This window comes from Brassica oleracea, chromosome C6, assembly GCF_000695525.1.
Source record: "Brassica oleracea var. oleracea cultivar TO1000 chromosome C6, BOL, whole genome shotgun sequence".
NCBI classification, from domain to species: domain Eukaryota; kingdom Viridiplantae; phylum Streptophyta; class Magnoliopsida; order Brassicales; family Brassicaceae; genus Brassica; species Brassica oleracea.
Window position 1 is genome coordinate 21,900,429 of NC_027753.1, and position 8,821 is coordinate 21,909,249.

At 38.9% G+C, this 8,821-nt stretch overlaps 2 protein-coding genes across 2 annotated transcripts; one reads left to right on the forward strand and one right to left on the reverse strand.

Moving 5' to 3' along the window:
* The first annotated feature begins 905 nt into the window (after positions 1-905).
* Positions 906-4,443, forward strand: LOC106300119 (DEAD-box ATP-dependent RNA helicase 52). The gene is made up of 7 exons (XM_013736196.1): positions 906-1,056; positions 1,373-2,146; positions 2,242-2,325; positions 2,615-2,857; positions 3,148-3,315; positions 3,456-3,569; positions 3,651-4,443. The coding sequence occupies exons 2-7, from the start codon at positions 1,448-1,450 to the stop codon at positions 4,263-4,265; spliced, it is 1,923 nt and encodes a 640-aa protein (XP_013591650.1). The 5' UTR covers positions 906-1,056; positions 1,373-1,447; the 3' UTR covers positions 4,266-4,443.
* A 44-nt stretch (positions 4,444-4,487) lies between these two features.
* Positions 4,488-7,908, reverse strand: LOC106300120 (carbon catabolite repressor protein 4 homolog 2-like). Its single transcript, XM_013736197.1, has 11 exons — positions 7,403-7,908; positions 6,427-7,162; positions 6,261-6,347; positions 6,105-6,188; positions 5,938-6,024; positions 5,753-5,839; positions 5,605-5,658; positions 5,414-5,505; positions 5,185-5,299; positions 4,958-5,105; positions 4,488-4,870 (listed from the first exon to the last, which is right to left on the reverse strand). The coding sequence occupies exons 1-11, from the start codon at positions 7,678-7,680 to the stop codon at positions 4,725-4,727; spliced, it is 1,914 nt and encodes a 637-aa protein (XP_013591651.1). The 5' UTR covers positions 7,681-7,908; the 3' UTR covers positions 4,488-4,724.
* Between the last annotated feature and the right edge of the window lie 913 nt (positions 7,909-8,821).

Sequence of the window (8,821 nt, forward strand, 5' to 3'; positions counted from 1 at the left end):
GCATGGTTTCGAGCACATATGCAGGGAAGATCTCTTAGTTTTCATTTAAAAAGTTTCTTTGTACATAAACATTCTTATAGCTGATGATTAATAAATTTAACATTTCATCAAAAAAAAAATTCAAATTTAAAGTTTTGAAGTTCCTTTTTGGAGAACAAAAAACTTCATATTTGAAGTTATAAAGTGTTTTTTGGAGATGTTCTAAATGAAAATGATGGGCACATATTTTTCTCAAATTATACAATAGTTTTTCCAGCATATACTCAAATGTAGGGAGTTTGTTTTAAAATAAAATTGGTAATTCTTTTCTGGCAATTAATTTTAAAATTTGTAGGCAATTTCTATAAGAACTTTTCATAAGGACACGAAAGGCTGCAGTGCACTGTGCAGAGTATAATTTTTTATACACCTATTCAACATTACAGCTATTTCAAAATAAAAACTTATAGGTTGATATTTTGTAAAATATTACATATTTTTGCCAAAAAGTAAAATAGCATATATTTACTATTTGTTTTTTTTTTAGTTAGTTTTCATTGCAAATAATTTTTGAGAGTGTATATGATACTTTTAATGAAAATGATAGCCGAGACTCTTTCCAATAAAATTTAATAAATTAGGCTTTTCCAGCATATACGCAAAGACAGAGCATCTGTTTAAAAATAAATTGGTAATACTCTTCTGGCAATTAATTTCTAAATTTGTCAGTAATTATTCTTGTCCAGACCATAATAAATATTCGCCTCCATCCAATCCCTCGTCGTCGTTTCCATCACGCGCTAAGATAACTAATGCCCGACACACAGTTTAATTCGTTACAGCCACGCCGGCACGCTTTTCTTTAGCGAAAACGGCAAACAACCTGAAAAAGAAAGCTTGGAAACAACAAAAGGTTCATCGAAATACAAATATCTCTTCCCATCCTTTTTCGCTTTTGCTCATTTCCCAGAAACTTTGCTTCGTGTGCGATCGCGAGACGAAGAAGAATTAGGGTTTATATCATCCGTACACCATTGATCCTTCATCTAGAGTCTATTCCTATTCGAGCTTCTTAAGGTCTTTGCTTTATCTCTCTCTCTCTGTGCATGGTTTCGTTGCTCCCGTCTATAACAGCCATGGCCTGTTCGATTTCCTCTTGCTTCTAGGGTTTAGTGATTTTGTGCATTTGTTTGTTTTAGAAGACGATTGTTCTCAGCTTCGTGTTAGTTCGTCGCTATTGTGTTTGCTTACGACCTTCTCTTGTTTTTGATTATTCGATTTTTAGCTGAATCGATCTGCATTTTTCAGTATAGGGATGTGATGACTGTTTCTTGTTTGGTACATGCACATATGCAACTTGTTTCTAACTTAAATTGATTACGATCTTCTCCAGGGCTTTGATCTACTCTAAATCGAAGAAGACGAAGCTGGAGGTTTGAAAATCAGTTGTAGGTTGTAATTTGCGAGTATGAGTTCATCATGGGCTGATGTTTCCGAAGCGGAGAGAGCACCATCTGGTTGGGGTTACGGGAACTCTCGTCCCTCGCGAACCAACTACGTGCCTCCGCATCTTAGGGGCCGTGGACCTTCACCTGGTAGTGATCGTGGGGGATATGGTGGTGGTTATGGTGGTCGAGGAGGCCAAGGTTATGGTGGTCGAGGAGGCGGAGGCGGAGGCTATGTTGGTAGAGGAGGAGGTGGAGGTGGTGGTTGGAATAACAGGAGTGGAGGTTGGGACCGTAGGGATACTGAAACTAACCCGTTTGGTAATGATAGGAATGTAGAGCCGGTTGCTGACGAGCAGGAGAACACAGGCATTAACTTTGAGGCCTATGAAGATATCCCCATCGAGACAAGTGGGGATAATGTGCCGCCTCCTGTTAATACCTTTGCTGAGATAGACCTTGGAGAGGCTCTGAATCTTAATATCCAGAGGTGCAAGTACGTGAAGCCGACCCCTGTGCAGCGTAATGCGATTCCCATCTTGGCTGCTGGGAGGGATTTGATGGCTTGTGCTCAGACGGGGTCTGGGAAGACAGCTGCGTTTTGTTTTCCTATTATTAGTGGGATTATGAAGGAGCAGCAGCGTGTAGAGAGACCACGTGGAGTTCGGGGAGTGTATCCTCTTGCTGTCATTCTCTCACCAACTAGGGAGTTGGCATGTCAGGTCTGAAATCATTGCTCTGATATCGATCTTTATTCTTCGTACATTCCAATGAAGATTTCATAAAAAAACTGTCTCTTGTATGATTCTTTTGGCAGATACATGATGAAGCCAGAAAGTTCTCCTATCAAACTGGTGTGAAAGTTGTGGTTGCTTATGGAGGAACACCAGTCAACCAACAGGTTTCTGTTACTGTTTGATGACCTCTGCCATTTTCACGTCTTATACACTTAGTGTGTGAAAGAAAGAGAGATTTTTGTGTGCTTTTCCAGGCTGTTACTGTTTAAGCTCTTAGTTTGGTTGATGACATGTACTGGCTAGGCTTTGCTCTGTATTATACCAGAATTCCTCCTGTATACGATAATTAAACTATTGTATCCTTCAAATGAAGAGCTTTAGGAGTCAGCTACATATTTCGTGATAGTAAGTCTGATGTTCTTGCTTATCTCTTTTTGTTTTGCTGTCCAACAGATCCGGGAGCTTGAAAGAGGAGTTGATATTCTTGTTGCAACTCCTGGGAGATTAAATGATTTGCTTGAGAGAGGTAGAGTCTCACTACAGATGGTAAAACACCTAGCACTTGATGAGGCGGATAGGATGCTGGACATGGGGTTTGAACCGCAAATCAGGAAGATCGTTCAGCAGATGGATATGCCTCCTCCTGGTGTCCGGCAGACAATGCTGTTCAGTGCTACCTTTCCTAGGGAGATACAGGTTTGTGGAACTCTTTCACATGTCATTTTCTGTGTTTTCTCCTTACCGGTGAAGAGATTCAGCTAATTCTTTCTTGTATTTTCACTGTTATGCTCTGCTTTATTTGCGATTATCAGTACATTTTTTTCTGAGAATAACTTTTCACTTCGTTGACTTATAACTTTTGTTGTTTTAGTTAAGACTTGCAATAAGTCTGGCTCTTAAAACCTCAAGATAGAAGTTACGTACTGTGCAGGAAATGCTCTTCCCAATTCTATATGTGCTTAACTTTGTTTTATTTTTGTGTGCAGAGACTTGCATCTGATTTTCTTTCAAATTACATATTTCTGGCTGTTGGAAGAGTGGGTTCAAGTACGGATTTAATAGTCCAAAGAGTAGAGTTTGTCCACGATTCTGACAAAAGAAGCCATTTAATGGACCTTCTTCATGCTCAGAGGGAGAATGGTAACCAAGGAAAGGTAATGCAAACCAATATAGTTGGTTTCTTGGTTCAAACTTAACATAGTTAATACTAGTTCTCCTTTCATTGCCGCTTTGTTCTATATGATGCATTCCGGTGCAAGAGCACCTTGACGTTCCGGTTAATTTTATTTTACAGCAAGCTTTGACTCTTGTATTTGTGGAGACAAAGAAGGGAGCTGACTCGTTGGAGAATTGGTTGTGCATGAACGGATTCCCAGCAACGACCATCCACGGTGATAGGTCACAACAGGTTAGTGAGTTGTTCATATCAGAAAATGTATAGTACAGTGCAACCAAACCTGATACCATATCGTGTTATTATGCATACAAGGAAAGAGAAATGGCACTGAGATCATTCAAGACTGGGCGGACACCTATTTTGGTTGCAACTGATGTGGCAGCACGTGGTCTTGACATTCCACACGTGGCCCATGTGGTTAACTTTGATCTACCAAACGATATCGATGACTATGTCCACCGTATCGGACGAACAGGACGTGCAGGCAATTCAGGACTAGCAACTGCTTTCTTCAATGATAACAACACATCAATGGCCAAGCCACTCGCTGAGCTAATGCAGGAAGCAAACCAGGAGGTCCCTGACTGGCTGAGTCGGTATGCATCTCGTGCTTCATTTGGAGGTGGTAAGAACCGACGATCTGGTGGGCGGTTTGGTGGCCGTGACTTCAGGAGAGAATCTTTTGGCCAAGGCGGAGGCGGAGGCGGTGGCTACTATGGTGGTGGTGGAGGAGGATATGGTGCCGTTCCCGGTGGTGGATATGGAGCAATGCCTGGTGGATATGGAAACGTACCAGGTGGTGGATATGGAGCCGTTCCTGGTGGTTATGTACCATACGGCAGAGGCGGTGGTGCTTACTACGGTGGAGGATATGGAACCGTTCCTAACCAAGGCTACGGCCCTGGAGTGGCCAGTGCTTGGGACTAACCTGTTGACTCCAGTTCTTCAACAAAACAATTAGTCCTCTCTCTTATCTCTATTGTTTTACTAATAGAGTGCATCGTATGTGTATGTTTGCTCTCTAAATGGTTATTTATGTAGACACGAGTGAGTCTTCACTTGTGCATGTGAAAGAAGCGAAACAAAAACTCCTAGTCGACTATTATTTTTCACGAGTTCTCTATAGTCCTTACAAAGCATTATGTTTAATCATAAACCATAACTTTTATTAAAAATGGAAGGATATATAAAAGCAACACAGGTCATTACAAACAATGACCCAACTTAAGAAAGTGAACTGCTTTTACTTTGGACCAGAACAACTTCAGACCTTTGTGTCCTCTCTATTACATACTTTGGTAGAGGTTTTGTCTAAAGAGTTCCTGTCATAATCCTATTTTAAAACCGGAAACCAAAAGAAAAAAAAAACTATCAAAGTGGTGGTGGTTAGCGTCTGGTTCTAGGCATGCATCGAAACTCAGCCAAGAGTGCAATGTGATTAGAAGACCATTCAGGGGAAGGAAGAGCTGTGTCTTTTCTTAATCCATCTTCATCCAGCAAGTCCAATAAAGACTCCACCATTAACGTATCCGCTGAAAACCAAAATAGCAAGATCTTCCAGCTTAGTTAACTTGTTACCTTTCACATGTAGGACAGGGTGAGTTAAGAAGTGGTGATACCTGTATAAAATATATAGTCATGAGTGCCGATGAAGTCCCTTGTACAATTGGTAAACAAAGGCTCGTTTGTATTAAGATCCATTCTCCTCCTGTGTTGTTCCAGTCCAAGACCCGTTCCCGGTCTCACAAAAGATGAGTAGGCACTCACCTGAAACAACTTTTCTTATCAAAGATCCACAAGAGAGGTAACATAAACGGTGAACAGAAGGAAAAAACAAAAATGTTACCAGAGGCAATTGATGAGTCAGTTTGGTTTGAGGACGCAAGATTCCAAGGGGATCAACCAATAGATCTGGGTGTAGTGGATCAACCTTTCCCATTACAAGAAGTGTATGAGGTGCACTGCAATAAATAACAAATTCCAAAAAAACAGATCTTTTTAGCTTTTCTACACCAATAATCATTAAAGAGCATATCGAATTTGATAAATTAGGTCAAAAGAATTTAACAAAAAACCTTCCGGGAAGGGTGTTGAAGTCTCCACATACAAGCATAGGAATATCCGCACTAGCAGCTATCTTCTCCAGCCCCTTTAATAAGGTATGAACCTGAACTCAAAAGAATACACACAGATACTGAGGTGTGAATACTAATCCTCTTGAGTTCAATGAAATTTCGACTTCCTCAGGATAGAGAGATACACATACCTGCCAGAGCTTCACGTCCTTCAGTTCTTGTTGTACATTTACATGTGTGTTTGCCTACAGCAGCCAAAACTGAGATAATTACACAGCTTTCACGCAGAGAGCAGGAACAGAAACAAACAAGTGAATGGGAAGAAGAAGAAAACTTTACCACACAGATAAGCTGGCGCTTCCCTGAAGAATCAACAGGTTGATTACCAAATTTTGCTTCAAGAACAACTATTAACGCAATGTTATCCTAAGACATGACATGACGATAACGGGAATAAGTGATGGTGTGATGTAAAACAACAACTCTCTAAGTATCAGCTGCGACTTATAGCATCTCAAAAGTACCTTAACAAGTCGGTTTAAAGCAGTTCTCTTCTGCGTAGGAGGGATTATAGCCTCAGTCAAAGACTGAGCAGCCTTATTGAATTCAACCTGGATTAACAACAGTCCCGTGAATCAGCAAGAGGACCTAAACAGATAGAGCGAGTAAACATTATAGAAGAGATACAAACATCATATTTCTTGACATGTGAAAATCTATCCCGTCTGAAGAATGTTGCACAGCCATCAATCGCACTTGTACTCCCGCTGAGAACCTATCAACGAGTAAGCTACGGTTAATAGACTCTCCAACATAAGTAGTGGGGGAATGGAATCAATGACCCAACCTCATTAGTCTTCCTCTTGTAGAGAGCTTGGTACCCATGTTTATCCAACTCAGGAGCAAATATTTCATGGAAATGATCACTTTGTACCTGCCAGATAAAGAAAGAAGAATGAACATTTTGATCGTTTATAATATGCTTAAACAAAGTCCATGTAAGAAGAACATACCTCTTGTAGGCAAACTACATCAGCACGATAGCCAACGATCTCCCTTAACAGATTATGTCTTCTATAAGACCAAGAAAGAGCCCAAGGAGGGCAGTAACTGTACAGGTCGCTACTTGCCGAAGTATCAGACAAAATATTATAAGAAAGAACAGTGAACGATCCTGCAGACTGAATCCGACCATCTTGATCCAAGTGACCCATCACATCAGCTCCATTTACAGGGATAAGCTTACGCGGACTCGGAGAAGGAGCAGGGATAACACGTGAAGTCAAAATCGTACTAGGATGTCCCACAACCTGTTTACTCTCAGCATTCGCCACAGCACACTCGAACTTCAAAACATAGCCAATATCATCAGCCGTCGGCGTGTACGTTTTGCAACTCCCGACCTCGACCAGCGTCTCTCCTCCACTCTTCTGCGAGATACTAGAAGGATAAAACGGCGTTGGGCCGTTACTGGCGAGGCTTAGATTAGACATGGAACCTGACAAGGTACCGGAGAGAACCCCCGAGCCGGTGCTGTTAAACCGGACTAACTCATCTTCCTCGTTCCCGTTCTCTGCCTCGTGTAAGGTCTTGTGATGCTGCCACGCGTCTACAAAGCATTTGGGAGAACAATGGTAGCTTTTGGAAACGAGGCTTCTACGCTTTGAACAGAATACACATTGTAAAGTGGCTTGCTGCGTTGGATGCACACTACAAATCGTAACTTTCTTATCACTATGTACTCGATACCTACAAATAAAGCAAAAAAATCGAAAGAGTGAACTTTAGATCAAACAAATTAGCAATTCTCTTAACGACCCAAATCAGAAATCTCTGAACTTTAGATCAAAGTTTCAAACTTTTGAGTAAATATCTCAACTTTAGATCAAAATTCCAAACGTTGAGTAAACCCCAATTCGCCAAATAATCCAAAAACAAGCAAATCAGACAAAACCCACGATCAGCAGCAGAGAAAGTTTCAAACTTTACCATCTGTATCTCAAGAAGTAGCCATCGAGGGGAGCTGATTCAGGGACATCGTCAGTGGCTGCGGACTTATCGGGGCGGCGAACAAGGACGTAAGGAGTTAATTCACAGCCCACGATAGGAATCTCGGAAGGGAGATGCACTCGGATCACGCTCAGCATCGCTTTTGCGTCGCACCTGGAGATTGGGGAAGAACTATAGAAGCAGAGAATCGTTTGGTTATTGATATGGTTTCGTGGAAAGGGAGATGAAATAGAGGGGAGGGTAAGGTGATCCACCATTTACTTTCACCTACAAACACGCCAGAGTAAACACCCCACCCCCCGAAACCCTAGATATCGTCTCCTCTCGGAATTTTAGAAACCTAAGTTGGATCCCGAACAAGAGAAGAAGAATCTGGAATCGAGAAGATCTTAGTCGTATAATAGATGAGGAGCTGGATCTTTGAGAGAGGTTCCAGGATCGAATTCTAACGGGGAAAGAAAAATCAGTGAAGAAACAAAAATAATAATCTACTCTATAACAAGTCATTGCTTAAATTTAAATTATTTGAATTATTCTAAGACAAACAAATCAAATAGATATTTCTATATTTACTCTAAAATTATCTATTCTATAAAAGAGAAGTCATGATTTAACTTATTTGTAATTTTTTTTTAATTTGAATCACCCTTAGAAAGTTGTTAAAATTAACTTTTGTATAAATATTTAAATTATTTGAATTATTCTAAAACAAACAAATCAAATAGATATTCTTATATTTACTCTAAAATTATCTATTCTATTAAAAGAGAAGTCATGACTTAATTTATTTATGATTTTTTAATTTGGACCACCCATTAAAAAGTTGTTAAAATTAACTTTTGTATAAATATTTAAATTATTTGAATTATTCTAAGACAAACAAATCAAATAGATATTCTTATATTTACTCTAAAATTATATCTGAAAAAAATCTTTTTATATTTATTTATTTACAATATAAATATAAATATAAATATATATATATATATATTTATTTATTTATTTCATTTTTATTAAAATAAACATTTTAAATATTTAAGTAATTTCTTGTTTGTCTAACATAAATGTATATTCATTTTTCGCTTAAACAAAACTTTTAAATATTTAGTTAATTTCGTGTTTATTTTAAAATAAAATTATAAATAAGTACATGTACAGTTTTGTATTAATCTGGGATATTAATTAATATAATATTTTTCAATAAATTTTTGGAAAAATGTTTGATGACTACATAAAGTATTGGCCATAAAATGGCTAACCATGCAAACTAAACAAAGATATACTTAACTACACGAAGTATATATTATGTTTGGCAACATTCATCAATTTTATGTTGTTACGTAATTAACATCACAAATTTAATTTCATTCATTCAAAAAACATGATATGTATGTCCGG

Coding starts and splice junctions, on each gene's coding strand:
- LOC106300120 (XM_013736197.1), bottom strand. CDS start 7,680: ATGGTGGATCACCTTACCCTCCCCTCTATTTCATCTCCCTTTCCACGA. Junction 6,189..6,260: donor ACAAGAGGAAGACTAATGAG/GTTGGGTCATTG, acceptor ACTCGTTGATAG/GTTCTCAGCGGGAGTACAAG. Junction 5,659..5,752: donor AGCGCCAGCTTATCTGTGTG/GTAAAGTTTTCT, acceptor TGGCTGCTGTAG/GCAAACACACATGTAAATGT.
- LOC106300119 (XM_013736196.1), top strand. CDS start 1,448: ATGAGTTCATCATGGGCTGATGTTTCCGAAGCGGAGAGAGCACCATCT. Junction 2,326..2,614: donor GAACACCAGTCAACCAACAG/GTTTCTGTTACT, acceptor GCTGTCCAACAG/ATCCGGGAGCTTGAAAGAGG. Junction 3,570..3,650: donor ACGGTGATAGGTCACAACAG/GTTAGTGAGTTG, acceptor TATGCATACAAG/GAAAGAGAAATGGCACTGAG.